We start from the raw sequence: 21,161 nt of genomic DNA, 5'->3' as shown, positions 1-21,161 counted from the left end.
TTACAAAGTAAAAATAAAAACATCTTAAGGTACACAAAGCAAAACCTTAAATAAATAACATTATAGAGTACAAACCTTAAATTTACATAATACAAGTCATAAAATATAAAGATCAACAAAGTAAAACACATCATGGAAAAAGATAGGTCTTAATTGACTTTTTAAAACTCGCGATGGAAGAGGATTCTCTTATTGTGATAGGAAGTTTATTCCATTCCCGTGAAGCACATAAAGTAAATGTCCTGTCGCCTGCTCTAAGGTGAGCCTTGGGGTAATCCAAACGAAGGAATTTTTTTATTAAAAAAAAATATTAGAGTGTATAAATCACAAAATTACTGGGACAAATCAACTAAAAGACAAAATGGGGAGTGATGGTTGCCGATTTATATTGCAAGAATTGCAACCAGTAAAAGTGGGACTTTCAAGATCTGTCAATCCCGAATTCGCGAAACAATATATTCCCCACACACCACTGACTTTTTTTGGCACTTATATACTGAATAATGTACTGTAAAGTAACCCCTATACAATGAAGTATTTTTCATGTCAATAGAGACCAATCTTTATCTTAGTTCTCGATTTTTCAACCATTTTAAGCAATTTAACTGAAAATTGTACTCCGAAAGTTCCATGCACTCCCCAAATGCACATCAGAGTCATGCAAAATACTCTCAATAGCCTTGCTATAACCCTGCTATGACGTCATGATATTAATATTCATATATCATTATTCATGTTGGAACATAAGGCTCTGTTTATGCTAGGGAGGATGCATTTTTAGTGCCACATTTACGCCGAGAAAAATGCCTAAATATCTGTAAATATAACATGATATTCGTTATTTGGAGGTCCAGGTAAAAGAAAATTGACGGAACTTTTCCAGTGATCGTTCAGCTGAAATAATAATTGCATATTTCATGCACGAAGCTACACGATAGATGCGACCATCAACAGTGGATTTTCGTACGCAGTTGTGATCTGTACTGATGCGAATTTTTTTGTAAGCTTATTGCCCAACCACTGCCTCTATTTATAGTTTCAACGTAAACGCAGAATATCATCCGTGGCAGTAAACATAAATTAGAAGTGAAGGGAGCACAAGAAAATATGATTTCACGATGATATTGACTTAGTTTCCATGATCACATGAATGTGAAAGTGGTTTTTTCAAAGAATGCTTGTTGTTGCTCAATTCTAATTGTAAACAAGTTGATTGATGCTGCATTGATATCATACAAACCTAAAATGTGAGAGTACTCAATTGTGGTGAAAACTGTACATAACATTTAACAGTTACACTACAATGTAACTAAAAAGTAAAACGAATGTAAAATATAAAAAATAAAAACAAAATATTTACGGCATTGCCATTTTTTACAACTGTTGACACTGACACTTTTGTGGAACCCACAACAGTGTGGACATCAAAGCTGAGTGAATTTGTAAAGCCTGAACTTGAAGTTGGCTCTGCCGCCAGTGAATTTACAAATTACATCAAATGATTTTGTCAGAAACCCATTGACTAGAAATGGCAGACAGTACAAGTAGCAGCATGAGTCGAAGTGAATCGCAGCGGGACTCTGAGCCAGGATCTTGTAGTGCTGTAAACTCAATAGCAGATACCAATGACCGTGCCAGTACTGGAGGTCATCTGGATGATGATGAAGACATGGAATATATGAAATCGGGATGGTTAATGAAACGAAGCAAAGTAGCTCATAAATGGAGGAAGCAGTGGTTTTCTCTCAAGCGAACTGAATTATTTTACGGAGAAGACTCAAGGGTAAGAATTTACATTGTAGTGTACAATATATATACATATGCATTTTTGTCTTAAAAAAATTATTGGGACTCGATATCTGGTGGTCCCTAATGCCCAGTACTACGTACTTTTTCAGTGAAATATTGGTGATTTCCCATGTTTACAATGCATGTTGCCCGACAACAACTTTTAAAGTTTGTGCTTATTTTATGTCATAATGGGTTTATAGTAAGTTAAATTACCCCCTATGACATTTTAGGGTCAAATCATAATCATATAATGAAGTTAGAAGTAGAAGTGGTCCTTAATGCCCCATATGTACGCTGCTGCACTCCAGAATTAAGAAGCAGCAGCTGTACAAGAAGTCAAAACCAACCAATAAAAATAACAAGAACCCTAAAACCAAGCCAGTAAAAGAAGACAAAGAAGCAAAAAGTGGACAATGAAGATGATCCTGATATGTCCTGATTGTGGACTGGAGGACATTGGTCATGTTGGTTGTGGTTGACTCCAGCAGCCCTGGAATTACATGTAAGTACCGGTATCTGAAAGGGCACAGCAATTTTTTTAGGGCAAGTTGAAAATTGCCTTGGATTTTTACTGAAAAGGCAAGGCACAATGGCAGTTTGTAATATACGGTAGGCCTACATGTATCATGAGGGCATCATGGCAACTGTTGAAAATTTGAGAAGGGCACCAAGGCAATTTCTCAAAAGTGAAGAAAACACACAAAATGACACAAACCTAGATGATTTTTAATGAAGGGGCAGGGCTGGGGCACCGACGGCAACTTCATTTAGAGGGCATGGCAATTGAGTGCCTTGGGTAAAGGACATATTTTGAGGGCATTATGGCAGTGGGGATGGGCACCCACGGGCCACGGCAAAATGCCATGGGTGCTGTGGGTTAAAATTCGAGGGGTGGACTCCAGTGCATGTTTTGTAAACTTTTCTGGCATTTTTCATATGGAGAAGTTGTGGGCTCAGAAGAGGACTGGAAAGACAAGGGCTGCATGTGTCAGTTGTTCCTCACATAAAATACTGATATACTTTTAAAAAGAAACTCTTAAGAATGATTAAAGGTCTCAAAATGGTCAACAAACATGGTACTACATACTGTATGTATGTAGTTGGTGGTACCTAATGCCCCACCACTGGGGCAATAAGGACCACTTGACATCACTGTAAATAAATGCATGGTGTTTGAAAATGAACACATTTTTGGCTGATTATTTTCATGCACGGTACATAGCAGGCCTATCAAGGGAAACCATTAAAAACAGAAATAAGTATTAAAAAAAAAGTCAGGTATGATGAAAACTAAAAATGGTGGTCCCTAATGCCCCGCTTTGCCCTGTATGAAAGCTACATTGTGGGCATAAAGAAACGTACATTGTACAAAGCCACATTAACGGCATACATTGTACATTGAGCTTGTGGGGGTAATATGTGGTACATAAAAATTAAAAAAAACACCCTTTTTTGGCCATTATTAAGACCTACATGTAATGAGTACCTACAAATATGTTGTCTCGGTCCCAGCCGGGTTGTGTTCCTCCGTCCGTCACGAAACAAACCGTCTGGCGACAACCCCGAAATGATGATCGCTGATTAAAATGAATTTCCAAATAAAACTGTTTCAATTGGGTATAGGCCTACATTTGTACATTGTAGGACGTGACTTGTGTAAAGTGACTCTAAACATTGTAGGCCCCTCACTATTTGTAGATACCGCAAACGCAAAATATACGCTAGCTTACATGTACATTGTAGCAGCCACTGAGGCGCCAATTGCCTGATATCGCCTTTTATGTCAGCGACTTGCAGCGTGTACTCACATACATTGTGTGGATTTATGTATAACCGCATGTAGCTGGCACTCAACTGCTGCACGCATCGAAGCACAGCACTGATGACGATGATTGGCCAATCAGAAAAGACATACTATGAAGTTGTTGCCAGACGGTTTGTTAACAGGAAAAAATAAAACACAGAACTGAGTGGATATTTGAGGATACATGTATGTACCATCTGTCAAAAAGGCAGGCACTTTTGCGTTACGTCCGTAACGCTTGTTTCTAATTTCTGTAGCTAATTAACTAAGAAAGCCAAAACAAAATTGCTTCATTATATTGAACATTAGAGTGTGAACTAGTAGCATACATGTGGTCGCATGTCATAAGTTGGGTACAATTTCCATTACATGGTCAAAAATGACAAAAAATGAATTTTTTGATATGTTGTATATATTGACAACCTCTAACAATTAACACCACTTTTAACCTTAGCACATGCTTAATTTTTGAGATAATGCTTAATTACTAATTAATTAATACACAGGCGTCTATGTAAATCTCAATTTTCAAATGCATTTTTCTCAAATCGGACCTCAATTACAAAAATGACTGTAAAATGTTTATTTTATGCAAGAATGTCATCAGATTTGGAGGATATGTTTTCAATACATTAATGCTTGAAATGAACTATTTAAAATAGTGAGGTATGATGTATTGAAAGCTTTGAATGTTGAATTTGTACACCTAAAACAATTACTAACTATTTAAGGTGGTACTACACCCCTTGATAAATTTGTGAATATTTTTGCATTTTTCTCAAAAAATAATATCACACTGGTAACAAAAGTTTATATATTATGTATATTATAGGGGTAAGGAATCCAGTTACTACACTGGAATGTCAGTTACTCAAGACATGCGGTACGTTATTTATGATAAGAAAAGAGGTACCGCTAGAATGTACCTCATTTCTTAACATAATAATGAACCCCTTGTCTTGAATAACTGAAATTTCAGTGAAGTAATTGGATTCCGTGCCCCAATAATATACATATAACTTTTGTTACCGGTGTGTAGTTACTTATTTGAGAAAAATGCAAAATTAGTCACAAAATTTATCACAGGGTGTAGTACCACCTTAAATAGTTAGTAATTGTTTTAGGTGTACAAATTCAACATTCAAAGCTTTCAATACATCATACCCTCACTAAATTTGAAAAAAGTAACCAGTAGTTTTGACATGCTGACATGTGAATTTTCACATAGGCCCTATTGCACACTCCCGCATCCGCCTGCTCCACATCCGCCTGCTCCTCCACCCCTGGCATTTTTCATTTCAACTGATGTGATTTTTTTACTGAATAATATGTAATTATATGCTTCAGAAGACTGAAAGAGTATAAAATTAGGCTTAAAATGAGGTATCAACCATTGCTGTAGGATATGGGGTTACGGAAAGCCAATCAAATTTGTATCGCAATTTTCAGAAAACTGTAATCCCTCCACCCTTTTTGCATACCCAACTTATGACATGCGACCATGTACTAAGAAATAAAGTGTTATCCTAACAGCAAACATGTGTGCTATTCACTTAAAAGTTGCAAGTTGCATCTGTAACTTATCAAAATGGCATTTTATGTTATTTTATGTCATACATGTACAAGTAAAACGCTGTTAAATATAAACAGTTTTAATTATTGTTGTAACTTACCCTACAAAAAATCAACCAGGCGAATTTAATATTTGTGTCAACAATAAGAGCTACATGTAGTACCAATCACAGAAGCATAGGGGTGTGCGTTGCCATAACGCTAAGCTTATACACACACACACGCGCGCAGAAGTCATTGTAGCGCGTTAGGAGTCATTGTAAGTTATTAATAACCTCGCAATTAGTTCGTGGTCAGGCAATCAATTTCTTTTGATTGGATCACAGGCTTCGCGTACATATTAATGAGGTTATGAATAGACTTTAAACCCTTCGTAAAGTTCAGGTACATGTAACTGTCCGTAAATTTACGAATACCCAATACAAGACGTAACTTTATGTAAAGGGTCCCTGTATAAAATCCCTATTACTTATGAAGGGTACCGTTCATAAGTAAGTTGAGTGAAATGAATATATTGTACAAACACAGTTTGTATCAGCTCAGTTTTTTAAAACTTAATATTTAAACGGTATGTCATTGTTGGTATGAAAAAAGTTACTTTGCAAATTGAGAGAAAGTCTCCAATTCTAATTCAAATGAACATTAACTTTTATTCTATCCGAAAAACCTGACTCTAAGGATACAGAATATGTAAGACATCTAAATTCACATCAAATGTAATACTGACTGATACACAGGGTGTAACATAAAAAAAATCATCACAATTTATTCTAGTTATAACATGTCTAGGTTATTTTTCTCTGAAAGTATTTTATTAAAAACAAATTGATGTTCAATTTGTCGTGTTATTGATTACAATATATACAAGCACCTCTGAATTTTGAGACACCTATGACGAGGTACGAGGTACGAGGAAGACTTTTTTCCAGATATGATACTTTAAGTTTAAAGGAGGCATTAGATGATTAGGACTAATTAGCACTTGAATTTTAAAAACAATTAATTAATGTGACCTTTGGGTTACAAATGATATTTCATTGAGACCCCAAGAGTTAAACTTTGCCAGATATTTAACACTTTAAAAAAGGCATAATTTTGACAACTTGTGAAACTCTATGGCTGCTTTCAGGTTTGCACAATTTTTAATCAATTGATCATGAAATCACGATTTAAATCAAATGATTTTTTTTAAATCACTGATTTAAATCAACTTTTTAATTCTTTTATCAATGTAAGTTCAATTGCTTTCTTGAATTGACTGCTTTACTTAATTCCTATGCTTCCACAACCTTTGGATACAATTAAAATAGGGTCACTCCATGTCAAGGAGGGCCCCACCTGACTCCCTCAGATTTGCTTTATATTTTACTCTTATGTACCTGTAGAAATATTAAAAACCTGCAAGTTTGAGGTCTGTTCATGTACCTCTTACAGGTTTTCTGTGGCAGCCATTTAAAGTTGGACTGGTGGGGGGGGTCTAAATTTCTACCTTCCTTTAATAGAGAGAGAGGGCTGAAACCTTGTATGCACACTAATTGCATACCCAATTTGTCAAAAAGTAAAAAAAAAAAAATGTTCAGTTTGATATTCTAATTCATGACCTTAAGTCCCAAGATCTACTGTCTATTGCTGATAGTAACTGTAATATTGCAGAAAGAGCTGAAATCACATGTATATATCAAATACTCCAGAAAATACTTTGTACGGTAACCGACATTACAGCTTAAAAATTATGTTATCTTCTGCTGATAGCACATATTTGGATGATTTCCGAGTCTACTGCACTGCAGATAGTTTTGACCTGTCTCAAATTATACAATGTACATGTAGTATATTACATATGATACCGGTACACATGTATAATACGTGTAGGCCTACGGTGTACATGTGTACAATAGAATTAAATTTCAATCAACCAGTACTATTGTTTTCATTTTATTGAAGTTAATATTTTATATTGAATGCAGGATAAGTATTTCATGTGCCGGATGGCGGGTAAACCGACCTGTACATGTAGGTCATCAAATCTGGGTTGAAAAAAAAGAAAACCCTGTTCTACGGGCCTGACCGACCCAGATTTAGAAGAAATTGGGAAAAAAATGTTCCTGTACAAATGAATGCCGACCCAAATTTCGGAAATTTCAGGAAATTTTTTTTTTGTATTTTCTCAAATTGCACATTATTTACAGATTTTGGTGATTTTTGGGGTCATTTCCAAAAAAAAGAAGAAAAAAGGCCGACCGACCCTACTTGAAAGGTCCGTCCGCCCATAGAACAGGGTTTCTTTTTTTCATCGCCTAACTCCAATATTTCCATAGTAAAACAAAATGTATCATGCATTGCAATATTATTTGTAGCATTGCTAAATCATTTTAAAGAATTTAAATTACATCAGAATGTACACAACATTGCATCAGCATGTCTTGAATCTGCAAAAGAAAACCTTAAAAGCAATGTAAAGAAGCGTTTCTCAGAAAATCCACTTATAGAGGAACTATTCAAAGAACAACAAAAACTTAGAAATGATATCAATGCTACCACTGATAAGACCAAGTGCAGAGAAAAGAAAACAAAGAGGAATAAAATCCTCAAAGAAATACACAAACTGGTTGAAAAAGAAAAGACAAAGAAAATAATTGAACAGGTTGAAGAAATAGAAAACAATAAAAATGACTCAAACAGAATGTACCAAGCAGTTAGACAACTCCAACAGTCTAAACCAAAGAAAAAACTTGTGGTTGATGGAGAAGATGGTCTAACAACAAATGTCAAAGAACAAGTTGAAATAATAACAAATCATTGTAGAACAGTTTTCACATTGACTCAGAAGAAGAAATACCTGTACCTGAAGTAAAACCAAGAGAAATGAAAGTACCTTTCACAGCAAGTGAAGTACAAAAAGCTGTAAAATCACTAAAAAACAATAAAAGTCCAGGCTGTGACCAACTCAAAGCTGAACTTATTAAACACAGCCCACCAGTCATACATCAAGGAATAGCAGATTTACTAAATCATATGGCCAAAACTGGAGATCATCCTAAAGAAGTAAAAACAGGAATACTAATACCTATACCAAAACCAGGAAAAAAACAAGGACCACCACAAAATTTAAGACCCATCATTCTCTTATCTGTAATTAGAAAAATTCTTGCCATAATCATGATCACAAGAACGGCAGAAAAGTTAAATAGCCGCATACCTATAACTCAAGCAGCATACAGATCAGGTAGAGGTACAACAGAACATGTATTTACCATCAAAACTCTTGCTGAAAAAGCAATAACATCATCAAACTACGAAATAACTATTCTTTTACTCGATATGAGTAAAGCCTTTGACACTATCAAAAGAGACTTACTCATGGAAGATTTAAAGGAAGTACTTGATGATGATGAATTACACATGTTCTATCTACTACTCAAAGATGTAGAAATACAAATACAGGTAGATAAACACACTGGTGATAACATAATCACAAACATAGGAGCTCCACAGGGAGATTGTGCTAGTGCAATACTTTTCACTTTTTATCTAGCTAAATCCCTACAAGCTGAGAGAGATGCAGATGAAACTGAACATAATTATGCCATACCAAGAGAAGTCTCCAATGATACTCTACCATCACATATACAGGATCACTCCTATTTCAAACCCAGCCCAGATCAAACATTTCAAATTGATCAACAATATGCAGATGATATAAGCTGGATAACAACAAATACTGGACAAATCACCAAAATAAGAAAAACAGTACCACCAAAACTAAAAAGAGAAATCTAACAATAAATCAAGACAAAACAGAACAATACAAAGTACACAAAGATGGTCCATCAGACTGGAAAAAATGTAAATACCTAGGAACATTACTAGATACTAACGAAGATATAAAAAGGAGAAAATGTCTAGCAATAGCATCATATAATCAACTCAAACATTTCCTGCAAAGCAAAAGAGCAAACATTACAACAAAAATGAGAATTTTTAATGCATATGTAGGATCCATTTTTCTATACAATAGTGAATTATGGACATTGACAACAAAACTTGAACACAAAATAGATGTATTTCAAAGAACTCTACTTAGAAGAACAATATCCATCACTAAACTAGACAAAATGACAAATGCTGATCTATATACAAACACAAATGCTGAACCATGGAGCAAAACCATCAAAAGAAGAAGACTAAACTGGGTGGGTCATCTATACAGACTCCCAGAAGAAACTCCAGCACGTCAAGCCCTAGCTGAATTTCAAAGAAAAACTAAGCGTCCTGTAGGACGCCCAAAACCAACGTGGGTGGCGCAAATGCAGAAAGAAGTAGATGAACAAACTCTTACACAGACCAATGACAGGAGAGCCTGGAGAGCAGTAGTAGCGTGCGCAATGGCAACATAGCCGGAAAGCGTCTACGATGATGATGATGTACACAACTTGAGGAGCAATCATTTTCAGAGAAAATATAAAACTTTTAAATATCTAGATGCAACTGAAAGGAGTCGTGTAGAAATTTATACTGTGCCAGCATCCGCCGCAAGCGATGCTTGGGGCACTTGTGTAACAACCAAAATAAACAAAACTTATACCAGTACATGCAACTAACCACAAATGGATTCCAATAATTGTCATCTATTTTGTTACAAATAAATTAATCCCAGTAACAACATATGATATTACTGGTTTTAATCTTCAATATGGAGGAAAATCATAGGAAATTAATGCCACTATTAAATAGTGTGTATAATAAATGCAATGTTTGGTGTTCCACTTGTTAGTCTACATGTAAGCGACACTTCCTGCATGTCCAGTAAGTTGTGTGATGACTTTTGTCGAAGGATATATCGTTGTGTGAATACAATATTGTACAACACTGTGACTGCTTCATGTAAGATTTTGAAATTACATTTGCTGATGAATCCAAAAAACTTGACAAAAATGTTAATCTCATTACGGCATCAAGTTTGAGATTGTTCATCACATAAACAAAGTTGGTCCCGGGAGCATCTCAAGTCCCATTACCTCCGGACTTGATACCTTAATAATGCTACATATTAAAACCGCAAAAAGCAGCTAGTGCACATACACCTTTATTGCATTCAAATGACGATATGGCAATCCCATTGGGAGATCGCCTTGTTCAAATTACCCAGACTCAGAGTTTTGGTAATTACTACAAATGTATTTGACATGACGTACATGTAGAGCTAACTTCACACACGAGAACACTGTACTTACGCTGGCAAGTCAATCTTCAGTTGTAAAAATAGCATACATGTTCACAGATGGGATATGTGAGTACTACAAAGTGTACTCAGGAGACTACAGCTAGTGAGCAGGTTGCTGCATAAAAGAATAACTGTTTTTAAACTGTATAAAATGTTCACAAAATGGAACTGAATGGTATAATAAAAATATATGCAGTACGTGAGCAGGTTTTTTTTCTCATAAAGACATATTACATGTACACACATACTTTTATTGGCTACCTTGGAATTTGGTATACACATTTCAATAAAAGGAAGCCTTTAAGATGAACATTTTGATAATTTACAAAATGATTTTTGTTCATCTGTCTTAGTTGACACTCAGTACAGTGTATTTGACTTTGCACTTGTTTATCCCCAAGATCTGCTGTCTACTGCTGATAGCACTGCACTGTAGTACTTTAATACTAGTCCCTATAGTATTAATTTTGATTTCAGACCTACTTTATAGATACTGTCTAGGTACTATACTGTGATCTTGCTCAGTCTTACATGTAACTGATATTACAGCTCAAATTCTGTTATCTTCTGCTGATACATGTAGCACATTTTTTGATAATTTGTGAGTCTACTGCACTGCAAACAGTTTTGACATATCATTTCAGTTGCATTTGAGGGAGAGGAAACTTTATGTACATGTAGGAATTAGAGAATAAACGATAGGAATTTTTATTTTGCCTATCCTCTACCATGTGTTAGACGACAGGCAGGTCCTATATTTTGAGTAGTGGATGCCGGCGCAGTCAGTTAAATATTATTTTAATAACTGTAAACAATATTTTAAAGCAAAAACTAAGTTATCGTCATAAAACTCCCCTCATTATAAAATGAACGAAACTTGTTTACAACTTCACGTATTCTGTTGCGCGTACTGCTAAGCGCGTTCGATTCCGCACTAGTCTACGCATCCAGCGCGATACATACGCGCACCTCTACACGCGATGTTACGCATTATCAAGACGCATGATGATGTGGGGTCGTCTCGGCCTGATAGACGGCACCGAAATCATGCGATTGTCCAATCAGAAATGTGTCTACGAACTAGACCACTCCCACTGACTAAGAATATGATGTACACAACACTACATTGTATACAAACGGCCAAGGGAATGAATGCGTATATTTTGTCTTTATGTTTGGTTCCATTTTTCTGTTTTCAGCGCACCACTTGTTCAAATGTGTGTACACAGATGTTTTACACCAAAAATAAAATTGCCTCTACCATTATCTGATAAAACCATAGCAACAGGGAATTGCATCTAATTGTGTCCTAACATTTTATTATTTTGGTAAGAAATTTAGTTTTAATATTCATGTAGTGGTGAATATTTCATCAATCCCCATGCATTTGAAATTATAGATCATGAGATCTTACACAGTGCATGTATTTGTTTTGAAAAAAGAATTATCAGGCACAAACCACATTGCTGTGAAAATTTGCTTGCAAAACTTAAATGTACACTCTAAATTACAGGGATTTAAATTCAAATCCAAAAGACTTACTTTCAAAACTTTCAGAGACTGTAGTTAGGGACCAATCAATTTCGGATTATAATAAGTCTTTACAAAATTTTATAAATTTCAGTCCCACAGGGATTTAAAAAATAAAACTTTCAAATTTAAAGTTTAAATCTACAAAGAGCCAATGTTAATACTTCAAAGACTTATTTTCAAGTCTAAAAGATTTAATTTTTAAATCCAAGGCGGACTGTAATTAGTGACAAAACCTTTGGAGTAAAAAATAAGACTATCCTTAGACTTAAAATTTCAAATCCTTGAAAGATTAAAAATGCAAGTCCTTTGGATTTAATATTCAAGTCCTTTAAGATTTACTTTTAAGCATATCTGGGATTTATTTCAAAATAATATCTTCTTATCAAGCAATATGTCTATTCACGGCAGTATTACCAAGTCAGGACTACTTCTTTCATTAAGTTCAAGCAATAGTCTGCAGTGCCAGTGATAATTCCAGTGTCACTGCAGTGGCCGATTGTGATCCTTCATGGAAATAAGCTTACCCATTTATAAATTATATTATGTGTATACATGTAGGTAAGCTTATCCAGAAGAAGCACAGACTACTACCTCTAACCTCGGCGATTGAAGATAATGTGCACATTGGCCCTTCGTGCACAACACAGTCACTGACATTGGCAATTACAGCATCTGGGATGCCATTCTGCAAAACAAATTTATTCGTCCATATCACTTCATTCATTCGCTCCCCACCACACAAAATCGCAAAAGAAAGATGGCGGCGGAGCAGTCCAGGAAAACGTTACGATTTGATCACGTGCACGCACCATCGAGTTGTGATTGGTAAAATGTTTAAGTCTTTCGAAAGATTTAAAAATAGATTTTCTTTTTCCCGATCCCAAAGAAAATTTAAATCAAACCCCACGTAAAATAAATCTTAAAGACTTAAAAATTTACAAGTCTCAACTAAGATTTAAATTTCAAGTCTTTCTAATTTAGAGTGTATACACTGTACCTCTGCCATGCATCTCTCTGTGTTTGCAATGTGTGAATGGTTGAGAGTTGATTAAGTCACCTAACCACTTGCATAGCTCAGTTACATGCAAAGTCAAGTGAACATGATAACTAATGGCACTTTCAATTATCAAGCAAGGTTGAAAAGGCTTGTAGCAGAGCTGTACTGCAACAGGCTATTCCTTGTGAAATCCATACACCCCCTGTGGAAGACATGACCTTAATCTTCCACACATGGAGTGTGAATTTCAAATGAGGTTACATGAATGGGAGACTATATTTGAAATCTACATGTACACCCCCCTCCTATGTGGGAGATTAATTATAAGGTCATGTCTTCCATAGGGGGTGTATGGATTTTAACTGGAATAGCCCAATACATGGTCTTTCACACTTCATTGATAAGATTATTTTAATGTATAACTGCAAAAAAAAAGTGACGGCTACATGTAAATGTAATACACATAATTTAAAATGTTTATTTAGATATTTTACATGCAAAAGTATAGGAAGTAGTGTTGGAAGTCATGCACATCTTAATGCTAATTACGGCGTGTCCGTCCGTCCGTCCCTCTGTCCATGGCGCTTATCGCGCTTAAATCCCTTACGTTTAAGGTAGCTTTCATGTATGCGCTTATCGCGGAGTATCAACGGGAGTGTCGCGGAGTACAGTGCAAGCATCGGAAAAGCATTACAGTGTGACTAACAGGTGCATCTCATCGGACCAATACTATTTTCAAGACAGGATTAACATAAAAATCATCAGTTATGGTACATTATAACCCGTTTGCGTTGAATTTCGGGGTATTTTGGGGTCCTCCAATGTGGTAGCAGGGCAGGGTTTGAAAGAGGTGAACGATGGGTTTTCAGATTATGGATACCGAAGTAAGCGTCACAGCTACAAAACAGAGTTGATTAATCATTGAGCGACGCATATCGTAGTAGTTTGAAAGGTTATGACAAGTATTATGGGTAACGGGTGTTGGGAAATTAGAGATAGGCCTATCACGAGAACCGCCCAACCCGAGAACCGCGAAATCTAGTGTATGTATAAAAACTTATAGTTTGAGCCTGAACATATTTACATGTACATGTATGTGGGCCCTTAGAATTCCAGACCTACAGGTCCATTGTATGGCCTTTTTTTGGTTATTTCCAACACTAAATAGGTGTTGCATACAAGTAACATGTCTAAAGAGATACTCAGTATTTGTGATAAAACAAACTATAAACACTCCAACACGTTTATAATATCACAGCCATTAACATGGTAAAAGTGTTAACAATTGATACCCAAAGTTCCTCTATGAAAATTGTTTTAGTATTACCCTTTATGATACAATTCGCTTCATCACATGACAAAACTTTGGTCATAGCCGACAGTAGGGGAGGGGGTGGGCAGGGGAAATGTCCCCCTATTTTTTCCAAGGTGGGACATAAAGCAATAATTGCCTTTAAGTGCATCTTTCTTTTTTTCCCAAAAAACACAATGTTGGGCCAAAATAGGGTTAAAGTGCCAAATTGTGTGTACATGTACATGTACGTGCTACATGTGCACTGGCCCATCGTATATCAAAATTTGCCTTCTTTTTGGTCTAAAGCAGTCTGAAATTAAATTTTATTTGAGCAATTCGCACGCAATATCCCAGTAAGACCTGAACAAAATGTGTTTGCCTCCCCCACCTAAATCAGAAATTGGCAGAAATTTTACAGTTGATGGGTTAACTCAAGTCTGAAGAATATGTGGTTTTTTTACAAGTCTGAAGAATTTACATATTTGTTTTTTTACAAGGCTTCCACAAATCATTGTAAAACCTATCCTCTGGTAAAATTCTGGTAAAATTATACAGTACAGTTAGTGTCAGATGTACCCCTACACTCCCGATTCATCAAAATCTTTGCCTTGAGGAGTTTTCAAATATTGTATGTTGCTCAAACCTGTGTGCATGGATTGTGGATGATGTACACTAGTGTATTCAACTCCATGCTACCAATTCACTCGCTAATAGTAGCAATATATCTGCATGACATAAGATATCTTATCATTCAAAAGTCAATAAACTCAGCCTCTTTTATCAATCAGAAATGCATCAGATGTTACCAACAGCAAATAGTTATATTATGATAATGAGAAAACAAGTATAGAGGCTGTCAGCCTTTCGCCATCTTGTGGGTACAAATGATCTGTGTGTTTATGCGTTGGACACTACGAGCAGGGCGCAGCTTGTCACGCAGCTGTTATCGCGCATCAATGCGGTGATTTTGCTGCTCACGCATGGAGATCGAACATCCATCACAGCGTGTACCCACAAGATGGCGGCATATGACGTCACGCTGACGGCCTCTATTGCCTGTATCATACAAAATATGTACCTCTTGCTTTTAGTGTGTAATGTATATATCCTACAAAATATGTACCTCGTGTACAAATGTAACTCTTGTAGTTAGTGTCAATGTACTCAATGTGTTTGAATGTCTCACAGAGGATAATATTGTGTTGAATTCAGTCCAGGATACGTGCAGATGTTTTGTACTGTACAAAAAGATTACTTTGACCCTGTATTATCGGTGGGATTATAAACTGGTCCCAAAAAGTAACTTACCAGGTAAGAAATTCGTCTGTCAAGTTCAAACGACAAATCGTATTATACTGAATAGCATATGAGTGGAAGCGGTGTACATTTACGCGGAGTTTGACACCTCATTTGTCGCAAACAGATCAAGACTTTTGAAGTTATGCTCATTTGAACAAGCCTACTATCAAATTTGAAAGTTGCAGGTCCGCCCCAATGAATTCACACAATAAACAGACACATGAAAGGATGTTCAGAACTTTTATTCTTTGTCAACTCACACTTTCCTGCTCAAACCTTCCTCACATGAACCATCTTAACAGTCTTCAATACCTGGTGTGTCCACCATCTGCATCAATGACAGCCAAACACCGGCGACGCATGCTGTTGATCAATCTGTCGATCCTGACCTGTTCAATTGCCGCCCACTCTCTCCTCAGTATCCGCTCTAGGCCGACCAAAGTTGTTGTTGGCTTGATGCGTTTGTTCACTGTGATACTTCAGATGGGACCAAAGATGTTCCAGTGGATTGAGATCTGGGGACTTTGAAGGCCACACAAGGCGTTGAATTCCTTGGTTGTTCAGAAACTGGTTGGTTACCCGCGCTCGATGGGGTGTTGCATTGTCGTCCTTTAGCACGTAGTTTGCACCGACCGCTGCTTGGTATGGGACGACATGTGGTCTGACAATGTCATTCACGTGCCGATCCGCATTCAGTCCACCACGAGCGATCACCAAATCAGTCTTCCCGTGACTTCCGATACCGGCCCAGATCATCAGGCTCCCTCCTCCCATCGCTTCCGCTTGTTGTATCCCCTCTTCTCCGATATCCTCATTGACCCTTCTCCAAACTCTTCGTCTCCCATCTAACCAGCGTAAACATACTCGACATTCATCGGTAAACAGGACGTTGGACCAGCGACGACGACTCCACCGTCGATGTCTCCTTGCAAAAGCTTCCTGGTCTCTACGATGTCTCGGTAGTAATCCTGACCTCTTCCGAAGTTTACGAGAACGCATACCATAGGCGCGGATCCTGTTCCTGATGGTCTGGTAACAGATCTGTCCTGGTCGCTGTCCTCGTCTCCTGTGTAGTCTTCGGCGTATCTCTCGAGCTGCAAGACATTAAAAGAGAAAGAAATCATTAAGTAAAATGATCACAAAACTTTTCTTAACTGTCAGGTTTCCTGTAAAAAATGGGATTAATCAAACATGAACTGCAACACATTGCAAAGAGCATAAAACAAATAACCAAGCAAAACATTGTTTGTGAAGAAAAAGCCGGGATGATAATCAAACAAAATCTACACTCACCTGTCATGGTTCTCTTGGCTTCAACCTTGTTTAGGATTGATGCATCCTGGCTGGCTGACGTAACTCGTGGTCTACCACTTCTTTCAAGATCTTTCAGACTACCACCAGGCTGTTGACGTCTGTCCCGCCACTTTTTCGAACAACACTCCTAGCCACGTTCAGCGTTCGTGCAGTTTCTGACACGCTCTGACCGGCCTCTAACATTCCATTTAAAAGCCATCTCTGATTTTCACTTAATTTAGGCATATTGCTTGGTCTTGTCAGGTCTTGAACCAACAACCACATGAACGCAATACTCTGGACACACCCAAGGTCCCCTAAATCCCTGGTCATCATATTGATTCTTTCATTCGACTTAATTTCTTCAGATGATTGAATAAGGACAATTGTCATTGAACTTTGATCATTCTTCATCCTCACAAGAAGCAATAGGAAAGTTAGTCATGCAAAGAAGAAGAGGAGAGCACTGATTACACCTGTATACTGCCAACCATCTCAAGTGGTATGAGTGCAACTTTCATTCCAGTGGATAGGTTCGGTTAAATAAGCATAACTTCAAAAATACTCATCCGTTTGCAACAAATGAGGTGTAAAAATTAAAATCAATTAACACTGCTTCCACTCATATCCCATTTAGTGTAACACAATTTGTCGTTTGAATTTGACAGACAAATTTCTTACCTGGTAAGTTTCTTTTTTGGAGCAGTTTATATAGACGAATCCAACAAGCCAAGTCATGGTCAGGATTTGGTCGGCCATCTTTGGGTAGCCGCTAGCATCAACCTGGTGTTTTGAGCACCCTATTGTGCAAATAAAAGCCGCCTAACACCTAGAGAAGATGCAAGGACGAGGAGGGTTAATAGAATAATACAATAGAGATAATTCCGCAGGTAATCCCGTCGCATCTATTCATACATACATGTAAATGTCCCGGTAAATGTAGTCCTTTTATTCGCAAGTACATCCATTTGTAGCCTTTGATATGGTGTAGTTAATCCGATTATTATGTCACTTCAACAGCAAATAGACCATGTGTGTTTTGCCGAAGGGAAGTGTAGGGCCTATTATGTTGTAAACTTTAATCATTCTTTTGTCTACCTGTGTTTTCGCGGAAGATGTAAAACGGGTGATGGTATGCAGTTTAAAATTTCCGTCAAGGCCGAATCATTTCACATTTTGGGAGTATTGGAGCCGACGGGTACCCAACTAAAGGCTGCTAGTCAGGTGTAGGAATGCGTGGATTTGGATTCGTCTATACCAGGTTTATTTAGAGAGAACATGTAAAGTCTTAGAGATTCCAAAAAAGGCTTTATTAGGACAATGTGCATGCAATTTTGGTGGAAAACAGGCTCCTTACTTGCTCCTTTTCTTTTCCTTTGCCTTCCCGATTTTCGGTTTCAATTTTTGTCATGGGGGGGGGGTGCACTCTGCATTAACAATATTTAATAAGTAAAATAATAAGGTTTAAAGTTAACTGTCTGGTCTGTCTCTATTCTACAGCATTATAGACATCAATCACAATATGGACATCAATCACAGTTTTTAAATGATTTGAGATTAATTTTCAGTTTTTGCAAATTGCTTTTGCTTCTTATCATTTACTAAGTACATTGTCTAAAGCATGTAACAAGTGGAAATTTAATGAAATTTAATCCTTGTATGATACATGCAGCATCTCAATACAGTTGACATAACTTAATCACAATTTTTTTGTGTCACCTGAATGAGTGTTCATGTCCAAAATAGCGAACCAAAATGACAATGCGGCCCTGATTTGGTAAAATGATCTAACTTGAAATTAAAATCGTTGTTTCAAGAAAAAGAACTTTTAAGTTTGAACACTTGACGTTTTTCTTTTTGAATAAAATAAATTATTAAACAGATCTAATGTCTTAGAAAATATAAAAATCTCATTAGTTGGTGGCATGGTGGTGATTTGAGGCTGTCACCAATGGAAAGAGCGCCCTCACATTACCCAAGATATGGATTTATCTCAAAATGTCCAAATTTCAAGTTAGATCGTTTTACCAAATCAGGGCCGAATGGGTTTCCTAAAACGCCTTCAATTTTTCCCAAGCTTTAAAAAATTTGGGTCTACCAGTTTTGGCAAGCGAAGCAAGCCAAAAATTTGTGACTGGGCCAAAACATGGGGCAGTCACTTCAACATTTTCTCGGACCGGTTTAAGGAGCCAGTCCACCTCCGGGCCCCACATCCCTGCCGGCTCTTTCATCCACACAAAATGTGATGGATTTTGATACAATTTCAGTGGAGTCATCCTTGAGCAGTTGGCTGATGGGTTTTTGGAGGTGCTCAGATCTAGGACTACATGTACATTTACATTGTAGGGCCATTAAGGGATCTAAAATGAGCGTTTATTGCGTTTCGACAGTATTTTTTGTAGGACATTAGAGCACCTCAGACCTATCGAATTGCATTCTGAATACGAAGCATGTCTTTCTGATATCAAATAATTTTCATTTTATGAAATTCACGATATAATACAAATTTTATGACAAATTATTAAAATTTGATATTTTCACATTTTGGAGATATAACAGTCCTCGAAGTAAATTTTATAAATTTAATGATATAGTCTTAAAGTGTATGTAGCTGGGAGGAAAAGCCGACGATCAATTGAAAATTTTGACCTTTCATATTGAAGATATGGATTTTTTCCCCAAAAGACCTATTTTTTTTGGTGTTTTGGGAAAAAAATCCATATCTTCAATACTGAAAGGTCAAAATTTTCAATTGATCGTCGGCTTTTCATCCCACCTACATACACTTTAAGTATAAATCATCAGATTTATAAAGTTTACTTCAAGTACTATTAAATATCAAAAATATCAATTTTTAATGATTTGCCATAAAATGTGTATTACATTGCGAATTTCAAAAAATGAAAATTATTTGATATCAGAAGGACATTCTTCATTATTCAGAATGCAATTCGATATGTCTGATGTGCTCTAATGTCCCACAATAAATACTGTCCAAACGTTCATACCCCAGCCCTTAAAGGGTACTACACCCCTCGATAAATTTGTGTCTATTTTTGCATTTTTCTCAAAAACTAATAACACAGTGGTAACAAAAGTTATGTATATTATAGGGGCAAGGAATCCAATTACTACACTGGAATTTCAGTGACTCAAGACAAGCGGTTTGTTATTTATGATAAGAAATAAGGTACCGTTAGGATGTACCTCATTTCCTGTCATAAATACTGAACCGCTTGTCTTGAGTCACTGAAATTTCAGTGTAGTAATTGGATTCCTTGCCCCAATAATATTATTTTTTGTTACCAGTGTGTTATTATTTTTTGAGAAAAATGCAAAAATAGTCAAAAATTTAACACAGGGGTGTAGTACCCCCTTAAGTGTCAATGGTAAACAATTGTTGGTTTATTGTCAGACAAATAGAGCATGAATCAATTAAAAAGGACACATAAAGCAGGTGACACTTGTGCAGGGCCGGATTTACCATAGGACCAGATGGGCCCAGGGCCCCCACATTTTTGGGGCCCCAAAATTGCCCTGTGCAGTGGGCATCATCCATTTCAGCCGAAAAACACCATGTTTTGGGCCAAAGTAACCTAAAAAAATTGCAAATCGGCGCACTAGTCTGTTATAGCAAAATTCATCTTCAATTCGGCTAAAAATAGTCTAAAATTGAAAAAGCGCAAATTTCCTTGTAAAATCTAAAAACTTGGCCACTTGAAGCACATGCCTTCCTCACGGTGCATTTGGGGCCTCCAAATTTTGGTCTGGCCCAGGGCCCCCAAAAAGGTAAATCCGGCCCTGCACTTGTGATCCACGAATTGCCTTATTTCTTATAAACAACGCATGTGTCGTATATATAGTCACATACATGTACACAGTAGTTGGTGTTTCTAATATATGCAGCATTTTCACTGAGCTTGAACAGTTCCGTACGTAGAGCTACATGTAGAGCATTAGATAATTGTCAGTTCAATCGTAATTGTGGCAATGAAGCGGTGATCATTTCTGATATGACAGATCAAAGCAGTGCTACTGTACTGTAGTCAATCATTTATGTCAATATTTAACATACTTGGGGTAATCTTACATGTAGGATCTTCGTAGTACAAATAGTGCTGTGGTTGGATATATTACAAACAGAGAGGTCCATACCAATTGTGAACTATGGAAATAATAAAAAAGCGTGGATGTCCGCTGGTCCTCTGTTACACAAATTTTTAATGTGTGTGTCCTCAATTAACGGTTTTTACAAACACACCCCCACACCCTCTCTAAGAACACCCCTTATTTCTATTTGACAAACCCCCTCTCTCACCCGATATATGCTTCCTTTAAAAAGTTGAGAGCAAAT

At 36.8% G+C, this 21,161-nt stretch overlaps 1 protein-coding gene across 1 annotated transcript in view; it reads left to right on the top strand.

Moving 5' to 3' along the window:
- Positions 1-973: 973 nt before the first annotated feature.
- LOC140153735 (uncharacterized) overlaps positions 974-21,161 on the top strand; it is a 26,824-nt gene continuing 6,636 nt past the window's right edge. The window contains exon 1 of the mRNA XM_072176566.1: positions 974-1,783. Within this exon, the coding sequence (XP_072032667.1) occupies positions 1,529-1,783 (255 nt within the window). The 5' untranslated portion in view covers positions 974-1,528. The remainder of the gene's footprint in view (positions 1,784-21,161) is intronic.

This window comes from Amphiura filiformis, chromosome 5, assembly GCF_039555335.1.
Source record: "Amphiura filiformis chromosome 5, Afil_fr2py, whole genome shotgun sequence".
NCBI classification, from domain to species: Eukaryota; Metazoa; Echinodermata; class Ophiuroidea; order Amphilepidida; family Amphiuridae; genus Amphiura; species Amphiura filiformis.
The sequence above is the reverse complement of the archived record's forward strand: the minus strand, read 5'-3'. Positions and strand labels throughout refer to the sequence as shown.